The sequence below is a fragment of the Cololabis saira genome, chromosome 17 (genome assembly GCF_033807715.1).
Source record: "Cololabis saira isolate AMF1-May2022 chromosome 17, fColSai1.1, whole genome shotgun sequence".
In the NCBI taxonomy this organism is placed as follows: domain Eukaryota; kingdom Metazoa; phylum Chordata; class Actinopteri; order Beloniformes; family Belonidae; genus Cololabis; species Cololabis saira.
The window spans coordinates 32,924,179-32,949,131 of record NC_084603.1 but is presented as its reverse complement, the minus strand read 5'-3'; the positions used below and the strand labels follow the sequence as shown (position 1 = coordinate 32,949,131).

The following is a 24,953-nucleotide window of genomic DNA, read 5'->3' as shown; positions in this document are numbered from 1 at the left end:
TATGGGATCTGAATAAATCAATTAATCATTGATCAGGCTGCTGCCTCAAATACATTTGAAATCGGACAAAACTGCAGTCTGCTGGTCAAACATTTACATCGGTGCATCTCTGCATTGTAATGCAAGATTTTGATATTTGGCTGATTTTCCTTTATGTTCTTGTAACATAAAAGTGGAGTAGAAGCATGGTGGCTGTTTAGTTTGATACGCATATACAATTAACAGCCAATTGACTAATCGGCTAGCTTATAATTGCACTGATTCCTTACAAACATGAGTTCTGAAATGGTGCCCTCTCCCCTCCTTCATTACATCCAGTTCATTTATACTCTCCGTTTGAAACAGATGTGGGGACGGAGCCTTCTGTCCGTTCTTCTTCTGACGTTCCGGCGGACCTCCAACAATAGTGAAACATTTTGTCATCAGTTTGGGTAAAATTAATTGAAAGAATTCGACATTCAGGTACCGACCTTGGTTCAGTGGTCTCGTACGCCATAAACCGTTTATGCCACTGTTTTCGTTTCCTCCGACGTAGCGCAAATAACATATTGAACACGAATGAGTTCACGGTTCTCCAACAGCCTCCGCAGTCAACTCATCTCCTTCAATAGATGTATGTAGACGTATTATTTGTTTATAGAAAATGGCTTTGTGTAAATTAACAGCAAACAGTTGCTATTTGTTAATAAGTTATTGACTCGTCACTGCCCCCTGGTGGATGTGCTGCTCAACCACCATACGAGCGCTAAGGATGTGACGGAAAAAAACGGTTAGAGCAGACGCACATACAAACGTATGAAATCTGAATATAAATGGACCTTAGTAGTTTACTGACATGTTGAACGTTTTCATATATCTGCATCAGCATGTGTCTCTGGCACATCCTGTTCAGCTTTCTCCAGTAAATGATTTGTGTTTTAGATAGATATTTGTGCGCAGAAACACTGAGTGGTTTCGGGCAGCTCAACTACTAATGCAGTTTCCTTATGTAAAGACTAATCTCCAGAGATCGATCAGAGCATCCAGTTTACGTCTCTAAGCATATTTTGACTCCCTTTTTTTGTATGACTGATTGACTGAGTACAGTTGGCAGAGTCAGTCGTGTAGTCTGTTCCAGTGAGAAAGGGAGGAGAAGGACTTGAATGAGGCTGAGAGGAGAAAACAACGGAAAACACTCATCACAATAAATAGATTTCCTGATAACTAATTTAATCAGACCGGGTCTCAGTTTTATCGAGTGAGGTCAACATTAGACAGTGATTTAGGGACACGGAGCAGCAGGGAAACAAACCAAACCAGCAATGGATAACAGCATGTGGCAGTTTCAACCATGACCCAATGGTGTAATTCTTTGGAAAACAGGGTCATGGTGTCAAGATGTGAACAATATTTGATTATCCTTCCCTCCACCCTCCTCTCTGCACCACTTTCTCTCCCTGAAATCTTTGGTCACGCTGCTGTGCTTCATCTGTCTCCTTTACCCACTGGGACTCTTCACTTGCAATGGTTATTCTACCCTTTTCTTGTCTATTTTTAATATTTGCTTCCACGACATGTGTGTGTTATGTTCATGTTCTCCCTGTTATTCTTTGTTTAATCCTCATAATAAACCCCTCCTTCTATATTTTTCTACTCCTTTTATTCATCTCCTACACTGGCCTTTTGCTCCTATGCCAGTCTCTGTGTGAGTTCTATGCCAACCACTGTGCCAGGATAGAGGCCCTGCTGCGCCAGCTTCAGGAGGAGGAGAGGGTGAGACAGGTAGAGAACACTGCCACTGCTGGAACGGGGTGGTACTGCAGCTGGGAAATACTGTATGCTATTATATACCAGGTTATACGGGTAGCTTTGTTGTACAGATAGACCAATGTTTGCGATATAACTATACTTGGATTTGAGTGTTTCACATGTTATCATTAAAATTGAACACTTGCTCATGAGACTAATATGCAAAAACTAAACTTCTGAACTCGTGTGCTGCACCTTGCTGCCCCCAGCAGGTAGATTAATGGATAGGAGCCAGTAGAGGCCTGAGCGTAATTTTTGAGCACTGTGTGGAGCACAAACAATTGGGGCTGGGTATCGATTCAAATGTCAACATTTGATTCCGATTCTTAATATTCAGAATCGATTATCATGATTCGATCCGATTCGATGTTGATTTGGCTTAGTGTTATTTAAAATGTTTTTTGAGCTGTTGTCTGAATTATATGACTGTAAAATAACTAGTGAAATAATAATTTCACAATAATTATTGTGAAATAACTAAGAAATAAATAACTCAAACAGGCCTTTCAATATCCATTTAAAGTGCAAAAAAGAAAGATATTGCAACAGTTCATGCAGTAAACAAATCATTTTGGCTTATCTAATTTATTCTGTCTCCACGCACACATATTGTGTCATGACAAACTGTGTGTCCGACTACTGGGATTAAAGTTCACCTGGCGAAGATGATGATGAAGAAAAAAAAATCAAAAAAAAAATCGATCTTTAGACATAAGAATCGATTTTTAGGAATTAATGTGAGAATTGATTTAGAATCGGAAAATCGATTTTTTTTCAACACAGGCCTACAAACAATCCCAATCTTATGTACTGATTCTCTTTTTATGTTTGCTTTAATCACATCTGTTCGAAACATTAATACCTCTGAAGAGAAAGCATGTAATACTCATCACTAATCCCGAGCAAATGTTTTGTTGTTGAGACTAAACCTATGTGATGGAGTGAAAAGTTGAGCTTACCAAAGACATATACCTTATACTGTTTCTTGTGTGTATGTGTGTGTGTTTTTTAACCTACAGTACAAAAACAATCACTGCTTCAGTTAATATGCTAACAAGAACGCTATTCGTGCTCTTAGAGATAATTATCGTCCGTTCAGTCTCTCAAGTGGAGGAAAAATAGAGAAACCTGTTCCAACTAATTGCTCTCAGCATATAAAAGTAAGCACATTGATAAATGTCACCTTCAGCTGCAGTTGTTATGGTTGTTAGTCATCACAGTGACTCACAGGAGCCTCTCCTCTCATGAGTCACCATCATTTTATGCATTCTTGTTTAATATCCGGGAAAAAATAACACACTCGCTTCAGAAAAAAACCTCAGATGCTATTCGATATCAAAACTTGGTGTGATAAATGCCATATGATAAAAATTGGTGTGAAATGTGCACATTTCTTTTGGATACGTCTAATATGGAATAGTAGTAATAATAGTAGAAAATAATAATAATAATAATAATAGTAGTAGAAAAAAAGTTATTTAATTTGATGCACACATTATTTTTTTTTCTCAATTTGACTTATGAAACAACTCACAGTGCATAAATATGCATTAAACACTAACTTGGTGTGTGTTTGTGTCTGTTGCGCCACACGTGTGTCTGTATATATGTGTGTTTCAGCATCAGGAGCAGGGACAGCTGCAGGAGTTTGTGTCTGCCGTCAGAGTGTGTCTGACTCGGCTAGACTACGTTATAAAGGTCCACGCACCTGCCCCCCCCACACCCCTGCCAACAACTGCCATACTTTATGCCATCTCCTTCTTAATTCTGTCAACCCCCAAACCAATTCATTTTTTTTCTTCTCTCTCATCTTTTCTACTTTTGGCATCCCATCTAGCCTGATAGCTCTGCTCCCGTAGCTAACGCTGCCATGGTAGCAGGTGTACTCAGTTACTTTGTGCCTTTGCTATGTTCTAGCAGCCTTTATGCTATCCAGTGATGTTTCAGCCAGACAAGTAGAAGCGAGTGTAAGCACATGAGGCTAATTATCGTTAATAAACCAGACTTGAAGTGGGTGAATGTGAGTGAGGATGTATGTGTGTCGTCTGATGTCTCCTTAACTTGCTGTTTCAGCCTAGTTAGAGTTTTCTGTCTCTCCAGACTTGTAGTTTGACTCCTCCATCAGTCTCTCCTCTCCGACTGGTTTGCGTGTTGCTCAAGGTTTCCTCACATTGGTTTGTTTGGCTGAAACACGACAGCTGCCTTGTGTTGTTAGAGTAACTGTGTGTTTTCTAAGGGCACAGCTGGTTGTCATGACTACACAGAACTGCACCCCTCTTCTTCCTCTACTGCATCCCCCAACTTTCCATCTACCCTTTCTTTCTTTTTGTGTGTGTGTGTGTCTGTGTGTGTTCACTCCCTCTAACCTGTCCTGCAAACACAGCGAGTGCCTTGTGCAAGCTCCGCCCCGCCACCATGACCACTCCTGGTGCTCTAGGCTTGGTCCGTCCCAGCCTCCAGTAGTGGCAAAACCCTCCTCCAACGGCGTCGCCTACCACTTCCCGAAGAAAATGTGAAGCGTTTTTAGTTGTAGTTTTCATTTTTTTTGTTCTTTTAAAAGCAGCTGAAGAGTCCCAGTGGTACAAATCCACACTCACAGTCCCGATTAGACCACAATACAAGCTGCACTGCACTCACAAGCCAAAGACAAGCAAAAGAGGAGGGACTGCAGTCAGAAATATGGTTTCCTCTGATCCCTTTTCAATGAGCTTCTTTTTTCATATCCATAAAGATAATAAATGCAGACACAGCAGCAGTTCTCCATACACCCTGGTGGCGTATCAGTTCAAGTATGAGGAGTTTCCATGAATCAAATTCTTCATCTGGTCCTGAAGCTTCATTAACTTAACGAGACTCGGGAGTTCTTATCTCAGCCAGCAGTCGATCAGCTGTTCCCCGCAGATGCATCTGAGTTGATGCAGTACTGCACCTGCCTGAAGTCGTGTTTGCTGGTTAGAAGTCTGGTTCAACTTTCACCTGCTGCAGAATGTGGCGACGTCACATGACATTGAGGCCTTGCAGGAGAAAAGCAGCTGCAGTCAGGGGAAGTCAGGTCCTGAAACTGCTCTTCTTTCTCATCTGTGAAACCAGAACTCTCCCCGTATGTGCATGAGGATTCAGTGAGACTATCACATCACTTATCAGTGCTAGTTCTCCCTACACATAGCAAATCATTTAATCTCACCTTCTGACACCTTGTATCGACATCTTACCCTGTAGTTTTTATGATAAGCTGGGAATCACGTCGGTTCAGCCTGTGTACAGTCTTTCTGTACTCTAGTAGTTCACATTGACCATGTAGTCTCACTTGTCCGGATACTGTCACAGTGAAGCATTATTTTTAATTGGAACCGAAGCCTCAAAATTTAGTTTTTTGCTACTTATTGCTACCCCAAATGCTTTTGTTTCCAGTCTGATCTTATTTTAATGAGAAACTGACAGCTCACATAAAGATGAATAATGCTTAGAGGTAGGTTTCTTGAAAGTGAATTAAAAGAAACTACGTTATCTAAATGACAGGTGTTTTTTACACAGCTAGTGTACACAGCCTCTATCATTAGTGCCTCCAGAAAACTCTCTTAAACCTCAGTTTCAACAAGGCAAAGAAATCTCCAGAAAATAAATGGGAGAATAGTGTCTACTGGATGTGGAAACCATGCACCGAGTCAGCCAGTGTTTTTCAGTTACAGTACACCCAAAAGCTCGTTCAGTTCAGAGGATTGTACACGATCAGGACGATCTTAATCTGGTCCTAACCAGGAGCTAAAACGAGGTGCGTATGCCGTATGAAGAACACATGACACGTTACACCGTCTCATTGGTTATTGAAAAGATGAAAAAAAAAAAAAAAAAAAAGTAGACATTTATGTCCTGATACATAAAATGTTTGTATTAAAAGAAAATAACTATCTTGTATACTGTTAATTTGTTTTGCTAATTTGGCAGCTCGTCATGTCAGTTTATTTCCTTTTTTCAAAATTCACGAGCCACTCCTCTGACTTATTTGAAATTGACCATCAGTGTCCGTGGTCGCCGTCACGGGTTCAAATGCCACCTATGACCGTACGAGGGGCGGAGCTTGCCTCAATCACCTGACTAATGCAAACCTGCCTCTACTGCTGCTGGTGGTGGTGTTCTTGTTTGTTGTCAATGGTAACCCGTAGCAACCAGTCCTCTGATCCCACTTCCTCCTCATTGCTGTTCCTTCCTATATCCCGTGATGCTTTGCAGGAGCTGCGGGAGATCCACAGCCGGCAGCAGAGACAGAAACAGAAGGAGCTGGAGGGCGACACACACTCACTGACACACACACACTCTCACATGCACACCCCAAGTGAGAGAAAGTCTGCTGAGCTGCAGGAGAGCGGGTAAGAACGAAACAGACGTAATGAAGATGATCCCCATATCGACACAAGAAAATAAATAATCTATGAAAATGAAGGCTCATTCAACTCTTTATGAAAAGTGTCCTCCTCCTTCTCGACCGCCAGACTGTCGTCAGAGGAAAGTGTCGCCTGGAAGGATGAAACGGGAAGCTCTGCACCCATGCCGCCGAGCCCCGCTCCCATTTCTGCGCCGCATGCCTGGCTAAACAGAGTCACTCAGGAAGACGAGGAGAGGAAAAGGAAAGAGATGGAACAGGACGAAGAGGGCAGGAAGGGAGTGGGATCAATAGAAGAGAAGGAGGGCGAGGGCAGAGGGAAGAAGGATGTGCAAGAGAAGCTGAGCAAGCTGTTCAGCCAGCCAGCTGACCCCTGGGGCGCAGCAGGTGCGTTGCAGTGTGTGTGCTTGTAAAGTAAAGAGTTGTGGCTCTCAGGGGCCCCGTTTCTATGCACACAGCTTTGGATCTGTGTAACTGCAGCTGAAGAGAACGGTCTCAGCTCAGAGCTGCTCCCCTGCAGCCTAATGGCACTTTTCCACTAGTACCTACTCATCTCAGCTCATCTCAGCTCGGCCTGGTTTCTTTTCCATAACAATCCAGCACCTGCAGCAGAAGTAGGAGGTTGGAGTGAAGCTGCTGTGACGTATTTGATTGTGTGATCTAAACGAAGAAGACAACAACACTAAAGATGTAGAACCTGGAGGAGATGATAGATGTGCTGCTGGGTCTGTGACTTGTGTTTGATATTAAGTTAAAAAATGAGAGTGAGAGAAACTTCAAGTGGCGACGCTTTTTAATTATTTTTTTTTAGTTTGTCTCGGCGCTGCTGAAGAGTCCGTTGGGAGCTGCGAGCAGCTATGAAGTGACAGAGCTCCTGGTAGATCTGGTCGTTCCTTATCGTCCGTCTACATCCCTTTTTAATTATCTCCTCAGCACCAGGTTTATGAACATCTGACCCTCAGAGTTGGATCATGAAACAGACTTTTGCACTGCCATTGCTGGTTGAATAAAATGAACAAGAAGCCGCCGTCAGTCTCTTTTTCGCTGATTTCCACATCCTGACTCAGACGTCTGACTCCAACCCCCCGACCAATCGGTGGTCTGTAGTGTGATGACGTCAGATACAGCCGACTCAGCAGCCTAGAACCTCGGCAGAATAGTTACAGAAAAAGTATCTACTTGGCACGTTAGACCCCTAGTGGGAAAGAACCAAACCGAGTGGAGGCGAGCTGAGTAGGTGCTAGTGGAAAAGTGCCATAATTGGGCTGGTTGACCTGAGACTTCAGCTAAGGGATTGCTTAAGTCTGGACATTAAAGTACCAGTTGCTTTTGTATGAAATTCAAGTCAAGTCTCTATATTTGTGTTTACAGGAGATAAGGGTCACGGTCCCAGTCTGTTTGACCAGAAAACCCCGGTCACCAGCTTCGACCAGCAGCAGCAGCCAGTTAAAGTGGTCTACTACAGGGCTCTCTATCCATTTGATGCTCGCAGCCATGATGAGATCAGTATCACCCCTGGAGATGTTATCATGGTATGTGGTTTGAATACAAACTCACCGTCCATACACCCCCCCGAAAAGCAACACAAAAACACTTGTTTCTTGTCCTCTTTTGAACCTCTGTCTGTGTTTTATATGAAACTCAGAAGTGTGATGAGTGTGAATGGCTGGTGGATGGTATTAACTATTTCCTCTCTCCTCTGCTGTGCAAACTGAAGGTGAAGGGGGAATGGGTAAGTTCTGGCCCCTGCTTAGTGCAGTGTGTGTTTCTCCCCATCACCAACCAAAGCTCTCGCTGCCATTGGTCCATCTCATGTCAGCTCCATGTTCATTCATTTGCCAGTGGATGAATATCTGTGGCTTTTTTTTTTCTCCCCCTCACAAAGAAATTGTGGTCTGATCTGTCGTCATTTTACACTTGATTTGCTTTCATTGTTAATGTGAAGAAGTGCATATATGAAAAAATAAAAGAAGTTGAAAAGCAAGGGGTTAAATAAAAGGATACCTCCCTTTTGAACTGCTTTGAACCATTAACATCTCCATGGATAAACTAAACATTGCACCGCTTATTAAACATGTTACATTATACAATAATGCTTTACAGTCACATCCCAGTCGGGATGTTAGACGGGTTTACTCTACAACGACTTTAGAAACCAGTTTTAGACAACATTGACTACAAGCACAGCAATATTCCAGACATAGACCTTACTCTGTGTAAGGCAATATTTCAATTGTGATCTTTATATTAAATATATAGTGACATTTGTTACGGAAAGGTGATGAAATACCTGCAAAAGAGAGTTTGAGTTTCTGCTTTTGTCCCCCTGTTCTTTGACTGCTCCCTCCACATGTATGGACTTGCAGTCTGGTTTTTTTCCCCCTTTTTTCAAGTCTTGGAAAGGAGTGTCTTCACACTTATTCCTATACTCTGTTGCAGAAATTTTTTTTTTTAATTATGATACTTCTTTACGTGAATTTTTGCTTCAAAACAGCTTTCTATAAGATATTCCACTCCCGTTCCAGTTGAGATGTCGCAGTAATAACCGCAGTAAAAAACTTTCACCAAGACCTGAGCCACAAAAATGACCAAGGAAAACTGCGATCAACCAGCGACTGGACCTAATTTATAGCTGTTTCTTGCTTTATATTAACTTGTGCATGTAAATGTGTAAAATTGGGAAAAAAAGCAGTTTACAAAGCAAATCATTCACGTGAGCCAATCAAATAATTTCAGCCCAGATGGCTCCAAAGGATTTTGTGGAAAAAATGAAAAACAATTCAAAGTACAAGCTTTAGTCTGAGTGATCTAAAGCTCTTTAGTAGGAGGGTTTTTGTTGCACAAATTGAAGATGATGATTTAATATTTCATGATAATTTTATTCAATTTGGGTAAAATGCATGATTGATGGAGAAATACAGTTTATTAGTTTTACTCTAACAAAATTACGTTTGTATTGGATTTATTTATTTCAAACTCAAATAATTTGAATGGTGTAACAAGTTATTTCAAGTCGATGGCCAGTCGATGACCAGTCCAATTTTACTATCCCCCCTCCTGCTGTTATGGTCGTTGACTAGATAAAACTCCTTTCTAAGGATCTTCAATTTGTAAATTACACAAGTTTTGTTTCTTGCAAAGCTGCTGTCTGTCATTTCAGTAGCTGTCTGCATATTACAGTCTGTGAGGACCCGCTCGTCTTATCATGAATCCCCCCGAGGGTCTGCCCTCACACATGCACCTATTTACATTAGACTCGTGATCCAGTGTGCCCTGGGAGGCGGGTTATTGAGGGGGGCAGGTGATATAGAGAGGAAAGGCAGCACGCTAAATCGGGGTAATAAACACAGAGTATCCACCAATGTAAAAGAACTCAAGAGTCTTGTTTGTCGTCCTCCACAGAGGTGGGTTGCAGGAAAAGTTTAAGAACAACCGCCCGACAGATGGCACCCATCTAAAACTTTAATGACCACTTTATCCATCAAAACACAGCATTCACTCAGTTTCTCCATTTGTATCACTTGCAGTTATCTAGTTATATATTAACTGTGCTGAAGCCAAGAATGCAAACCATAAAATAGTTGTAGATTCAAAAAGTTGCTATGAAAAAGCTGGTAAGATGTTATTGTGCAATTAGGGTGTATAAAAGTCTGCAAACTCTTCATATTTTAATTTGATTACTGGTTGTTGTCAAGTAATCAGAGTAATCCAGATTACTGTAATTTTAGTAGTGCAAAAATTGATTCGAGCCTTTGACCTTCCTAACTGTACTATTACTAAAAGAGTTTCAAGGGTTTCTGTTCTGTTATATCCAACATGCTGATTCTCCCATTGCTGCTTTTAGTGGGTCTTTTTTTCTTCTCAGAGTAAAGTTTGAGGTTCTTAATATTGCTGTGCATGTAATTGTGTCAAGAGACTGATTTGGAGGATGGTAAATGGAGCTTTAGACTACACAACTAACAGCGTCAGCTAGGGATGGGCGGTATGGACTAAAAAATGTATCACGATAATTTCTGGCATTCATCCCGATAACGATAAAAATGACGATAAAGAAAATATCAATTCAACTCCACCTTTGTAACTATAAATCTATCTCGCTCTCAGATCCGCCATGTTTGTTACACAAAAACGTCATCAACGGGAATTCTTTCTTTCTTTCTTTCTTTCTTTCTTTCTTTCTTTCTTTCTTTCAGGCTCATTTCCTTCCTTCCTTCCTTCTTCCCTTCCTCTTTTCTCCCTTCCTTCCTCCTTTCCTTGTTTTCTCCCTTCCTTCTCCCCTTTCTTTCTTTCCTTCCTTCCTTCCTTCCTTCCTTCCTTCCTTCCGTCCTTCCTCCTGCTCTCTCCTTCCTTCTCTCCTTCCTTCTTCCCTTCCTCCCTTCTTTCCTTGTTTTCTTCCTTCCTTCTTTCCTTGTTTTCTTTCTTCCTTCCTTCCTTCCTTCCTTCCTTCCTTCCTTCCTTCCTTCCTTCCTTCCTTCCTTCCTTCCTTCCTTCCTTCCTTCCTTCCTTCCTTCACGTATGTTGTGTGTGGATTTAACGCAGAACCACAAATCAGCTTTACACAAAAATATCATCAACAGGAATTTATCGTTTTTACCGCGAGATGAGAAATTCTTACCGTGGGGAATTTTTTTGACGGTTTATCGTGAACGGTAAAATATCACCCATTCCTAGCGTCAGCAGACATCTGTACCGTCCAGAAGCATTTTACTGTTTTGTAATTTGGAGTGTTTACGTCATTGGTGCTGGAAACAGGAACAGGGTGTCACAGACTACATGGTTCAGCGACAGCTCAGTCATCCAAGGCCTCAATCTGGTCTTTAAAACACACACAAGAGGTCAAATGGGAAACTTAATGCAATTAACTGTAAAAATAGTTCGTTTTTTTTTCTTTTTGGAAACGGACCAAAGAAAAGTTTTAACCTGCGATGCCGAATCCTTTCTAGTTGCAATATTGCCGCTTCCTTGTCATCTGTAGTACAGCGTTTTCCTCCTTGCTTCATGGGTTTCCCTTCCCCTCGGCAGCCTCGCCCCATGCCCTGCTCTCTCATTGGCTGCAGCTCGGGTGTGAAATCACCAACAGCTACACATATTTAGCACAGTCTCATCAAAGGATTTTTATTAGCAAACTTGGCAACATGCCCTCTGGGATGAAGTCATGAAAGCAGCACAAGGTTCATCCAAACTTGACGTCCAAAGGACATGTTTCCCGTGGGCTTTCTTTGAGCCAGCAATAAGGGATGGTATTTCAATGTTTTTTGTTTGTGAGTGTAGCTGACGAATGAATAAAGGAGAGCTGTTGAATGGTAAAGGTGCTTTTGTCAAGTATGAGAAGAATTGTATATTTACTACTAGGGCTGGGGATCGATTCAAATGTCAAGATTCGATTCTGATTCTTAAGATTCAGAATCGATTATCAAGATTTGATTTGATTCGATTCCGATATTGATTTGGGTTAGTGTTATTAAAACTGTTTTTTGAGCTGTTGCATGAATTATATGACTGTAGTTATGCAAAATATTACTACTAGTATTATATTGAGATTCAACAGCAAGTATTGCAGCTAATGATGCTGTAAGGACCAATCAGCTCCCAGAATGCTGATAGAACTGCTTTCAGAAACATTGTGGGTCAGAATTATCAAACAGATCCAGGGAGGAAACAGAGACGGATGAAATCAGTTTTATTTTTTCCCACATTCCGTTTTTATTTGTTCCATTTTCGGTCCATTTTGGTTTTTAATTTTTTTGCAATTATAACCTAACACTTTAATGTTTTCATACCTATTTTTTTTTTACCTTTTAAACATATTTAAAAGCAAAAACATGGCACCAGTTATTCTCGTGTCCAACAAAACATTCCTTTTTTGGGGATAAACAAAAAAATAACCAAAAGTTGTAATGTAATGATGAAAAAATAAATAAATAAATAAAAGAGAAAAAAAAAAAAAACCCAAAAAATTAAATCGATCTTTAGACATATGAATCGATTTTTAGGAATTAATATGAGAATCGATTTAGAATTGGGAAATCGATTTTTTTCAAAACAGGCCTGTTTTCTACCTGTTACTACCAGCTCTGAGCAGCTGCTCCTGCTGTGGCTTTTGTCGTTGTTTCCACGTCTGTTCTGTTCCACCATGAACATGAATACATACACATCCCCGTGTTGTTGGCATTTCCTGTCTTTTTTCCCCCTCATCCCGCTCCTTTGCTCTGGCAGGTGGACGAGTCTCAGACAGGTGAGCCCGGTTGGCTGGGAGGAGAGCTGCGGGGCCGGACCGGCTGGTTTCCAGCCAACTACGCCGAACGGATCCCCGACAGCGAAGCTCCAATCAGCCTCCGCTCCTCCGCCTCGGCCACCCCCACCCCGACCCAGCAGCCCCTGAGCACGCCCCCCCCAGCGCCCGGACACCCCGCCACCGCCACCACCTCCACATCATCAGCCAACAGCAACTGGGCCGACTTCAGCACCACGTGAGTCCCCTGGTCCACATCAGCACAGCTGCATCCCTCTCGGTGAGAAGCCTGCTCGCTTCCTGATATATCAAATCCTCTTTGCGTATATTTCCAGTTGGCCCTCAAACACATCTAGCCAATCAGACAGTGAGGGATGGGACGCGTGGCCGACCTCTTCAACCAATCAGAATCCATCTCTCAGTGTCCCTTCAGCGCAGCTAAGGCAACGCTCCGCCTTCACTCCCGCCACCATGACAACAGGCTCCTCTCCATCTCCAGTACTAGGACAGGTTGGAAAACAAGAAATTAATACCATTATAACTGTAAATGATGATATTATACCGGTGTACAGTTCACGTAGTAAAACTGTAACGTCGTCCTCCAGGGAGAGAAGGTGGAGGGTCTCCAGGCTCAGGCTTTGTATCCCTGGAGAGCAAAGAAAGACAACCACCTCAACTTCAACAAAAACGAGGTAGAAACAACAAATACTCCTAATGCCTCTTCCTTCCATCTTTATTAGTGATTATTTGTGTTAAAGTGTAGTGTTTGTGTCTTGTGTTACCATCATTGCAGATAATAACGGTGTTGGAGCAGCAGGACATGTGGTGGTTGGGTGAACTTCAGAACGGTCAAAGAGGCTGGTTCCCCAAAAGTTACGTCAAGCTCATCTCAGCCAACATGGCGCCCCCCGTCAGCGCCGTCGCACGCAGCAAAAACAACAAGTAGGTCCAAAAAAGATCAGGAAATTTTAACTTCTTCCATGTCATTAATGTAATAAAGTGATTGTGTTGTGTTTAACAAGTATGTACTGGATTAAGCATTCATCAGAGCGACGTATCTTACAACTTCTTGAAATTAAACAGTGAAAAAGCTGAGCTCCTTCTCATTGCCACCAAATCATCATTATCCAAACTTGACAGCTTCTCCCTCACCATTGCCTCAGCCACCCCCCCCCCTCAGGTTAAGAGTCTGGGCGTCATCCTCTAATACCACACCGTCATTCCATTCCCATATCAATAACATCCCCGGTCTGCTTACTTCCCCCGTCGTAACTCAAGCCGACTCCACCCGTGCCTCACACCTCACCACGCCTCCGTCCTTGTCCACTCTCTTCTCACCTCCCGCATCGATTACTGCAACTCTCTCCTCTTTGGTCTCCCCCAGAAGTCCCTCCTCAAGCTCCAACTGGTCCATAACTCTGCCGCCCGGATCATAACAAGAACCCCATCATATCCATCACATCACCCCCATCCTGCAGCAGCTCCACTGGCTCCCAGGCTGGCAGGGAATTAATTACAAACTCCTCCACCTCCAAGGCCATCCATACCCTCGCCCCACCTTTATCTATCTGAGCTCCTCCAGATCTCCGCTCCAGCTCCCTCAGATCCTCCTCCAGCCCTCCCCGCCCCCCCGCCCGCCTCAGCACCACCAGCAGCAGAGCTTTCAGCCTCGCTGCTCCCAAACTCTGGAACTCATTAATACCGGACTCTCCCACCTTCAAATCCAGACTCAAGACTCACCTGTTTAAGTCCAACTACGTTTCCCATCATGTTTTTGGGTCAATGACGTGACGCCTATATTTTCTGAAAAACAGATTTTTTTTTTCAATTCAAAAAAGGTTTAAATGGATAAAAAAAAAATACCATATATATGACCTACCTGTCCCACAAAAAATTCAACAAAAAATACTAGTTATTTGGGATTTTGTTGTTGTTTTAAGCGTCAAAATATCATATGGTGCGACCGTCCGACCATGACTTTGGTTTTGAAAACGTTTTTTGAAATCACTCTAAATGTTTTTAAATCAATCTTCTTCAATCTGGCATGATTTCAGAAGTGTCTTGTAGTGTGTAAGATTGCAACACATTTGTATTTATATTTCCATCATAATATACAAACAAAGTTTGACTGATAATGTCCATTTTATGAAATATCATGTGGCGCGACCATTCAAAAAAAAATGTATTTTAATATGAATCATGGTTGCACCACATGACCTTTTTTAAGGCTAGTGCCAATTAATCTTGACAAAAAACTCTGAAATCAATTAATTAAAAATGTTTATATGAATTTATGTGTACACAACATTCTTAATGTTTGAACTACTGCAATAGATATTCTTCTGTTTTAATTATTTTAAAATTCACCTGTTGAAAATCCTTTTTCGTCATTGACCCTTTTACTATATGCTGATTTTATCCATCTTTTATCTCTTTGTTGGAAAGTGTCCTTGGGTTTTATGAAAAGCGTTTATAAATAAAATCTATTATTATTATTCTTAGTGATACAATTTTTTTACTCTTAAAGTTTCAGAATATAAAAACACAGGATATAATTATTATTATTATTAAGTAACTTGCAGCTGCCGGCATATTGTTTCCATAAAGAGATTAATTTATATAAATGAGACGCTGGAAAGTTGACCATCATGTGACCTTTCAGCAGAATCTCTCATCAGATCCCGTTTATGAATGGTGGAGCCTTAATTTTCTTTTATTAGGTCACCAGGTTGATATATTATCAACGTTTTTTGTTTTTTTTTAGTGAATCTGGAATATCAGAGAGCCCACCCAACGGAAAACGTCCATCCCCTTCACCGACAAAACCCACAGAGTCTGGAGAAGGTAATGCACACAAACACGTACAATCCAATGCCCATTTCTATTAAACAATAGTTGGCTGTTGTTAATGGCATTTAACACGTCCTCCCTGCAGAATACATGGCCATGTACACGTATGAGAGCAGTGAGCAGGGGGACCTGAGCTTCCAGCAGGGAGATGTTGTTCTGGTCACCAGGAAAGAAGGGGACTGGTGGACGGGCATGGTCGGGGGCAAAACTGGAGTCTTTCCATCCAACTACGTCAAACCCCGGGACTCGGCCTTGGAGGCGAGAACTCATTTGGAGTTTTATTGTTATTTAATATTTTCCTGAATGACGCATATCTTTTTAATGACTGAATTTGCGTTTGTAGGCTCTGGGACCAGCAGGGAAGACGGGCAGCCTCGGGAAGAAACCTGGTGAGCCTGCATTTATTTTATATTCCTAGTTAAAACTGTACATTGTCCGTTGTTCTATCTTTAAGGATCCTGTTCTGTTGTATAAAAATGTCTAAATGTCATCAGTTCTGTTGTATAACAAGCAATGTTAAAGCCAACGTAAGCAGAGCCCGGTTGATATGTGTTTCCACTGCAAACGTTCAGCTAGTCGGAGCAGGTTTTTAGGTGTTATAAGAGCAGAGTGAACCCAATCCTCTTCATGTCCTTCTGGTTTGCAGAGATTGCGCAGGTGATCGCGCCCTACACGGCGACGGGAGCAGAGCAGCTGACGCTGGCTCCTGGACAGCTCATCCTCATCAGGAAAAAAAACCCTGGGGGCTGGTGGGAGGGCGAGCTGCAGGTACACACCACACATGTATATAGGTGGGGGAAGATTTACACAAAAGCAGAAATGTATTGTCATTTTATTTCAGTGCAGAAGGTTTTCCAGCATGCACAAATGTGGAAGACTTAAGCGGGGTAAAAAAATTGTTTATGTTTAGAGTTTATTCAAGCTCATTTTGAAGTTGGTCCGGTCCCGCCTGAGCTGCTGCACTTGCTCTCTCGTCTCCGTCGTCTCATTTTTATTCGTCTACGTTATTGCATTATATATTTAATTATCGTTATCGTCACATGACCAGCATTTTCGTTGCGTCCGGTTTTCCTCAGGTGATAAAAGGTTCGTTGACGACAATATTTAGTCATAATTTTTGTTGACGAAAGCAACTTTACCAGCAATTCCTTGATGTGCCAAGGACACAGCAGAGGCTCTGGGGGGACGAGGACGGGGGTTTTGCCATTGCAGCTCCCAAATTGTGGAATTTCTTTGCCGTTGTACATTAGACTGATCTCTTCCACTTGACTTTTGACTCGGTGTGAAATTTGATTTGTTTTCACTCATGCTTTTATTTATGTTTCATACTTTTGTTTATTATATATTTCTTTTATCCTGATGTAATTTCATTTCTATGACCCACACTTTGGTCAGTGGCTGCTGTTTTTAAAGTGCTTTGTAAATAAAGTCGGCTTGGATTTGAACGAATTCCTATGAATAATTTGTATAACTGTGTTGGTTGTTGACTAATGTTTAATGGCTAATGTGCTCTTTCTTTTTGGTCCAGGCTCGAGGGAAAAAGCGTCAGATAGGTTGGTTTCCAGCCAATTATGTGAAGCTGCTGAGTCCCAGCACCAGCAAAACGACTCCCACGGAGCCCACACCTCCTAAACTGGCTCCTGCCAACACAGGTACACCATTCACACACTTTACCACAAGTGTCAGTGTTTGGTTGATGGGGAATAATGCTCTGGGTACTGAAGTACTGGGGGGATTAAAACAGACTGATGCATGTGCACAAGTCAACCAAAAAACTACATTTAATGTTAATGGCTGATGTTTCAATCCGAAATGGCATTTTGGCCAGCTATAGATGTTGCCTTTTAATCTGAGATGATTCAATTTTATAAATCCTTTTTTTTGTTAACACACACATACTGAGTTAAATAAGAATGCGATTAGAAATAGTATGAATACAAGAACTGAAGAGAATAAGAAGGATGAAAAAAGGACCAAACTAGATTTTCTACTGACAATAAGAGCACGTGGTCGTCTGTGCCACCTCAAATACAGATTTAAAGCTGAACACGTGTTGTTTTTTTTCCTCCCACGTCCACCTTGTCTCTTTCCTGTATTAAAGCTCTGTGTCAGGTGATCGGGATGTACGACTATGTGGCTCAGAACGACGACGAGCTGGCTTTCCAAAAGGGTCAGGTGATCACAGTGATCAACAAGGACGACTGTGATTGGTGGAAAGGAGAACTGAACGGGAGGGAGGGTCTGTTCCCCAGCAACTACGTCAAAATGACCACAGACACGGACCCGAGCACGCAGTGTGAGTACAGCCCAACACGCGCCTACACCACGGCACCTATAGTGTGTATTCCACATCCGGATTGTGCTCCAGTGAACATACTAACATTCTGAGTTTGAATACGAAGCAGTTATAACACGGACACACTGAAACTCTCTGCTAGACACACAGACACACACACACCCCAGAGCCAGGTGTGGAGATGCTGTCCCTCTCTCAGTCTTTGACCCTGGGCTGGTTCCACCTTTCACCTTGACACTCCTTTGGGCCTCTTTGATAACCTCCCAGTCATGCACCACCTCTGGGTGGTGTCTGTGTGTGTTTGTATGCTGTACATGTGCATGCATGAGAGTGTTTATTTGCACGCATCGGTGTACCAGTGCCTCCCTTCTCCTTGCATGTTTTCCCTCAGCATGATCCACCATAGACTTAGAGTTTCTAGAGCAGAGACAAAGACGTGAATGTGTGACACTACTGCACCATCGAAAACATATTAACCATCATCACAATAGGTTGTAAACCCTTTAGGACAGAAACAAAAGTTATCTTAAACATGTTTAAATTAAATCAATCTTTTAAGCCTTTTAAATTGAATAAAGAAAATCTAATTTCATGAATTTCCCACATTTTAAGCCTTTTAAACAGAATAAAGAAAAATATTTCATGAACTTTCCACATTTTTAGTAAAGTTTTAACATTCAACAGAATTGTAACACTTTCACCTTTTGTCTTATCCTTCTGTATTCTATACTTTTAATTTTTCAAACTCAAAATGAAATATTTTCTTACTGAAAAATGAAATATCTTAGTGCAAACTCATTCAACACAAAACCAATGAAGTCAATGCTGCAATGCTTTCATTAACCATTAATCTACACAGCAGTTAAACATAAACTTGACCATATTAAGCAGCATTTCACAAACTATGAAAGCAAATAAAACATTTCACCGACCATTGGCGTCTTTGAACCGAATCCATGAGTGGACTTGGAGCTTCTTTCCTCTGAAGTTTGTTGGTTTGACTAACTGAGCTTCCCCCAGTCTTTCTCAGCTGCTCAAAATCAGTGATAATAACTGATCATGTGACCAGCAGCCTGCTTGCTGCTACTGGTGCATTCTGGGAAGTGGAGTTGGATCCATTCCTGGGATTCAGCCCAACAAACATGATCAACCCTAAAAACAATTATAGGCTCTAAATATATTAGTCATTGGCCAAATGAGTGAATAACAAATTGTCAAAAGCTTTTTAAAAAAAATATGTTGTTTTTTTTTCATCCCAATTAACGTTTGCTAGGAAATTTAACACTTAATTTGGGGGAAATGTCTCTGTTCTTAGGTCTGACATATCAGGACAAAAAATAAGAAATGATCTGATGGCTTTTAAAATGTTGTGAATAAAATAAACAGCAACACATGACATATTACGTAGCTGTTTTTTTAATTATTATTTTTAATCAAAAACTAAGCCAAAATGCAGAAGCATGAAAAACGTACCCTTACTGCGTTCATAGGAGTTAAAAGGGTCAGTAGAGGCCGGCTCCTTCTAATCAAATGAATTTGATCCATTGATCATCAAACAAGTGTGAGCAGCTCTTTAAACCGGTCTGTTGTGTGTTAACACACTGCAAAACAGGAAGGACATCAGCATTGAAGCAACTGTTGCTGCCCATCAAAGTGGGATGTACCTGGAAGGTTATGTTGATCAAATTTGGAGCCCATTGTTGTAATATATGAGAAAAATTGTTCAAGATAGTTTCTAATCTGCCCCGGAGTGAACCTTCAAGCAAGTTTAATTTCAGGTCAGACTCTGCAGTCTACAGAGAAACAGATCCACTTCTCAGATTCTACAAGTGTTTTTCCTTTAAAAGTTAGCTGTTACCATAGTTACTAAGTTACTATGGTTTGTTTGGAAGAGTTGCCAGGAGAAAGTCTCTTCTCTGTCAGGAACTTTGCAGCTGAGGTTTGCAAAGTTGTGTTTTAATACAGTGGTCCCCAACCCCCGGGTCATTTGGTCCCGGGCTGCACAGAAAGAAAAAATGATTTCTGTATCATCCCCGACTGATGGTTGACTCTCAAACCGATGGTTCACAATGTTTTTATTCCTTGGATGTAAATACACTGCAAACACACCGTAAGAGCTATAAAGGAATACAATAAAATAGAGTTAGTCTTTCTACATTCATATAAGTTACATTTAACTTAAATAAAGACCGACACAGCTGCTCGCTTGGCTATCGTTAACCGCAATACATGAGTAACCATGGCAACCAAACTCAAACTGGACATAAATACGGCATACAATTAGCAAAGAAAACAAATCCTTATCAGAAGGTGATTTTTGTGTCAGTTGGGCACCACTTTAGCATTCCTGACACTAGTTTAGTCTTTCAGACACACTTTCTACTGCCGTTAAACTTTTACCGTTAAAGTCCGAAGCGCCGGATGTTTACAAGGTCTCGGTGAGACGCCTTCAAAATAAAAGCACTAAATATCGGTCTCCTTAATATATAACAAATAAAATAAAAGCCTGGCTTTAAATAACGTTAATGAGAAAACAAACATAAAAACACATTTATAGAAATACTCATATTAAAGGTAATTTACAATTTCCCTTATTTTATTTTTCCGAAAATTATGTTTTATTATTATTATTATTATTATTATTATTATTATTATTATTATAGAGAAATACCACAGTTTTTAATGCAGATCTTGTCATTTTATTTAGTTTTAGCTACACCTTTAGATTGGGCCGTGAAAATATTGTCAGACATTAAACCGGTCCGCGGTAGAGAAAAGGTTGGGAGCCACTGTTTTAATATACAAGATTTGGGAAATATTGTCCTTTTGGACAAACAAAACCAAAATGGACATATTTGGATATTCTCTTCCCAAAGAACGCTAGAGTCAAAAGTGCGGCAGCTGTTCAGCATCTAAAACCAAACTGAATACAGTCAGGTCCTGCTCTAGATGGTCTACTTCTATGCCCGGTTAGAGCACACCTCCACACTCTGTCTTGCTGCACGCTCCACCCACGTAGCACCCGACTGGTTTGTTGTTGTTGTTGTTGTTTTGTTTTGTTGTTTTTGTTGATGTTGTTGTTGTCGTCCTCTCTCTAGGATCATATCATTACCCAGAACCCCCCTCTCCTCAAAGCCCTCAAAGAGACCCACTAGGCCACGCCCACTAGGCCACTCAACCAATGGGACATCAGCAAGAGGTCACATGACCGGGAAATGGCGACTCTCCACCACTAGAAGCCAGAGTGAGAGAGAGACAGACAGACAGACACACAGACAGACTGTAACGTTAAAAGGCCCAGAGGTGGCGAGAACCCGGTCCATGCACGGCTCTGACTGGACTTGGCCAAACTCTTGTTTATCTAAAGGCTCTGGCTCCAAACAGCACTGCTCTGCAGGAGGGAGATTAGCAGTCCGGACTCCTCTCCTCTCAGTCTCTTCTCCGTCTTCTCTCGATCATCTTCTCTTTCTGTCTCAAGATGTTTGGATAAGGAGGGAAGGGATGAAGGAGGGGAGGAGGGGACTGAAGGAGAACAAGGACTATTGAGCTCCTCTCTCCGAGATTGGACTGATCAACTTGTTTTGACAGGATCACAGAGACTTTACACACAAAAACACCCACATCCACGTCCACACGTCGACACTCAATCACAGCCTTGTGCTAGCAGGGGAAAGTGGATAGTGGGTCATTTTGTGGCTTATTGGGAGATTTTGTCTTTAGAATCATTCGCTCAGCTCATCCCCGTCCTCCTCCTTTTTAAGCTCATATATATATATTTATATACATATCCATATATGTATAAAAATATACTTTTTTTTTTTATACCTCGCTCCCATTGGTTCAACTGCTTGAATCACCTGTCAATCAAAAGCGTTGGCTCCTCCCCTCACTAACCCTTCCCCCTCCCACAGTTTCCCAGAAAGACCCACTATCTGCTGGAGGACAAGTGTCAGTGTTGCCTCGTTTCCTCCCCTCTCCTCAATGCCAAAGACTCCGTCCCCCGTCCCTCCCTCCCTCCCCCGCGCTCCCTCCAGCCCCCCGAAGGAGAGAAGGAGAGGAGGGGAAACGAGGCAGCATTGAGAATCCATCCCGCAGCAGCTAGAGGCTGAGTTTCAAGCCCGCCCCGCTGCTCCTTCTGTTTGTCTCTGCTAGGGAAGGAGGCAAGGAAGGAAGCCAGCGGCCGGACTGGGACTCAGCCCGCACTGTGACTGCGTAGCATCAGAGCTGAACAAAACACACACACACAAGATGGTACACAGAGCTTGGAGTATGAACATACACAGTGACAATGTTTTTATCCATTGTAGATTATCTTTCTGAATATGTATTTACTTTAAGTGATCTGTTAAATGTTTAATTTTGTTTTTTTTTGGTTTACATGTTTACTGTTTTGTCTGTTGCTATGATAACGGGATGTAGTTACACCTTTTGAGAGCTAGACCAAGATGATACGCTGAGTTAACCGTGGGGGGGTTCGAGGGTCTGCTTCACGGCTGCGCTCACGTCATTCCAGTTAAAGGAGTCGTCCAATTTTTGGGATTTTCTCTCTCAAATCAGCATAAATCAGTAGTTATTCAATGAGTTAATCATAACTCTGGGCAATAAGGCACATACAGTAACTGCAGTCTGGTATTTTAAGGCTCTTTGTTGTTGCAGAGTTACACATGCGGCGTTAATCTGTGAGCTTCGTAGTCGCACAAGCTCTGGCTTCATATTTAACATCCAGGTACAAAAGCTGTTATTTCCTCCTTTTACTCTCCCGGTTAGAAAGTGGTCTGTTTTTAAATAGCTGCCCTTTCCTCAAAGATGTGCTATTTTTAAGTAATCTTACTTTTTATTTACCTCCTTGAACTTCCCACACTGTGAAGCACCTTTGAGAAGTCTTTTATCACAAAACTCCACCTGCACTGCAAACTGACTTTATGAATCACTTCAAGCCTATGAAACCTTAAAGAAGGGACAGAAAACCGTGACATGTTTAAAAGGACAAACTTATTTAAAACAACGACAAAAAAAAAACAGGAGCCTAAGTTTAAGACGACACTCGCCCTCACAGTTTTCCAAAACCCTGCTTTGCGTTTTTTTTTTTCTCACTTTAAATCAGCCTTCTTTATCGTTTTGTCCTTAAGATGTCACACTTATGTAATATTTCTGAATGAGGATGTGATCTCCAGGGACGGTTCACAACTGAACGGACAGAAAGCACTGGCTCACTTTCAAGCAATCTCTATACTGTGTTTTACTGGTTACCTTGGCAACATACACCTCCAGAGTGTCTCCGCCTTACCTTTTGTGTGCATAGCAACAGACTAGTATTACAGGGGCTGCCATCACATTTGTATTGTTTTTGTTTATTCAGATGACAGTATTGTGATTTTATTGTTTACCCTCAGATACAAAACAGTGAATGAAATGAATATTGAAATACGCTAATTTTTATACATGAAGCATCGGTGTACTAGTGTTATGAACCTGCTCGGGTCCCATTGGCTCCTTATTGTCAGTATTGGAGGTGAAGCTCACTGATTGGTCGATGAGCCTAAACCATTGCCGTTTTAACAAACTGGGTTAATTTTAGTTTTTTTTGTTTTTGTTTTATTGTTTTTGTGTTGTTTTTTTTTTAGATAAAAGGTCCTGGTGTTCAGGGTCAGAGTTTTCACCCGTTTGAGAAGTCGGAGTGTTTTAGGTTAGAACAAAGATCCGTCCAGACCAGAGACTCGCTTCACACTAGTCTTGTACTTCCCCATACCGCCACCACCACATTACATGCAAAACATTCAGTCATTAGAAATGATGCCGATGGAAAAAGTACATCCTCCTGGTTTTGTACAGTTTTGGCATGCAGTCCAAGTGTAAGAAACTTTTTAACATCTCTGTCTTTTATTGCTTTTAACATAATGCAGATTTGCCTAATTTCTGCTGTGAAACGTTGCTCTGGTTTGGTCTGGTTTTTACAAAAAAAGTCAAAGCTCTCTTTGATCCATATTTAATCTAATGAATGGTAATGGTTGATGCTTCATGTGAATATATACAGCAGAACTGATGAATGAATTAATGAATGAATGAATGAATGGAAGAATGAATGAATGAATGAATGAATGGACTGATAACAAAGCCAAATGTAGCCAGACTGCACTTGGTGCATGTGTGAGTGAGTGAGGAAGAAAAATGGCATGAATGGTCAGACGGAAACCCAAAAGAGCAGGAAAGGAAGCTTGAATGAATGAAATGTACAGAATGTTAGCGCTGTCCGAAATGTTCTGAGATTTTATTGGTGGAGGTTTCAATGAAGCGGTGAAGTGGAATGATCCTGATGATTAAACGCTCTGAGACAGTCACCTGGCCTCTTTACTCACTTTCACGCAAACACAAGGATTTATTAATATCTCTCTGCCTTAAAGGCAAGAAACATGTTAAAGATATTCTTTGTCCAGTAAGAATGTTTCATTCAAGCCTGTTGCCATATTATTCTGGCAAATGTCATAAAAAAAGTCTCTGAATCATGTTTTTTGTTAAAGCTATATAATACTCTGTTATCTGAAGAAACCAAGTTGACAGCTTTTTTTAAATTAAATGTGTCAGTTTTCTAAGGAAATATCCAGGATTGACAGCTTGTGCAGTACTTCTGCCCCCTAGTGGACAAACATGTACTGGCAGTGAAATGCAGCACAAAATAATCTTTGTTGAATTTGGTTTAAGGATAAGATGAAGCAAATAACATATACAGGACTGTCTCAGAAAATTTGAATATTGTGATAAAGTTCTTTATTTTCTGTAATGCAATTACAAAAACAAAAATGTCATACATTCTGGATTCATTACAAATCAACTGAAATATTGCAAGCCTTTTATTATTTTAATATAGCTGATTATGGCTTACAGCTTGAGATTAAGATTCCCAGAATATTCTAATTTTTTTAGATAGGATATTTGAGTTTTTCTTAAACTGTAAGCCATAATCAGCAATATTAAAATAATAAAAGGCTTGCAATATTTCAGTTGATTTGTAATGAATCCAGAATGTATGACATCTTTGTTTTTGTAATTGCATTACAGAAAATCACAATATTTTAATTTTCTGAGACAGTCCTGTAAACAAGCAGAGATGCTGACTTTACTTAGGCATAATAGCTTAAGAATCCAGTGACATTAAGCTTCTTCCAGATTTTTTATTTCATTTATCAGAATCTTTAAAATAATTGTGTTTAATTTTCTCAGTGAATGTCAGTAATCTGACTAGACAAAAATATTTATTAGCTGGAATCAAAACAGGAGCCATATAAGAAAGTAGGAAAACCTAAACCATCAAACTCTTAGTGGACTGACAGAAATGAACGGCGTTTCACCACAGACTGCGTACATAACTGATACCTTTGACCCGAACTCTCCTCCAGAGCGACCGCTCT

The 24,953-nt window shown here is 41.1% G+C and overlaps 1 protein-coding gene across 10 annotated transcripts in view; it reads left to right on the top strand.

Annotated features, from left to right (window-relative positions):
* Positions 1-24,953, top strand: part of itsn1 (intersectin 1 (SH3 domain protein)) — a 56,050-nt gene that overhangs the window by 18,669 nt on the left and 12,428 nt on the right. For 3 of the 10 annotated variants that reach the window (XM_061745187.1, XM_061745188.1, XM_061745185.1), the window contains exons 18-33: positions 1,678-1,752; positions 3,409-3,486; positions 6,019-6,155; positions 6,279-6,556; positions 7,541-7,701; positions 7,887-7,901; positions 12,386-12,639; positions 12,737-12,911; positions 13,007-13,093; positions 13,195-13,343; positions 15,166-15,245; positions 15,337-15,509; positions 15,595-15,640; positions 15,898-16,019; positions 16,780-16,903; positions 17,353-17,547. In XM_061745187.1, coding sequence (XP_061601171.1) covers positions 1,678-1,752; positions 3,409-3,486; positions 6,019-6,155; positions 6,279-6,556; positions 7,541-7,701; positions 7,887-7,901; positions 12,386-12,639; positions 12,737-12,911; positions 13,007-13,093; positions 13,195-13,343; positions 15,166-15,245; positions 15,337-15,509; positions 15,595-15,640; positions 15,898-16,019; positions 16,780-16,903; positions 17,353-17,547 — 2,149 coding nt within the window. Of the gene's footprint in view, positions 1-1,677; positions 1,762-3,408; positions 3,487-6,018; positions 6,156-6,278; positions 6,557-7,540; positions 7,702-7,886; positions 7,902-12,385; positions 12,640-12,736; positions 12,912-13,006; positions 13,094-13,194; positions 13,344-15,165; positions 15,246-15,336; positions 15,510-15,594; positions 15,641-15,897; positions 16,020-16,779; positions 16,904-17,352; positions 17,548-24,953 lie in introns of all 10 variants that reach the window. The other 7 variants (XM_061745190.1, XM_061745189.1, XM_061745194.1 and 4 more) reach the window with 4 other exon arrangements.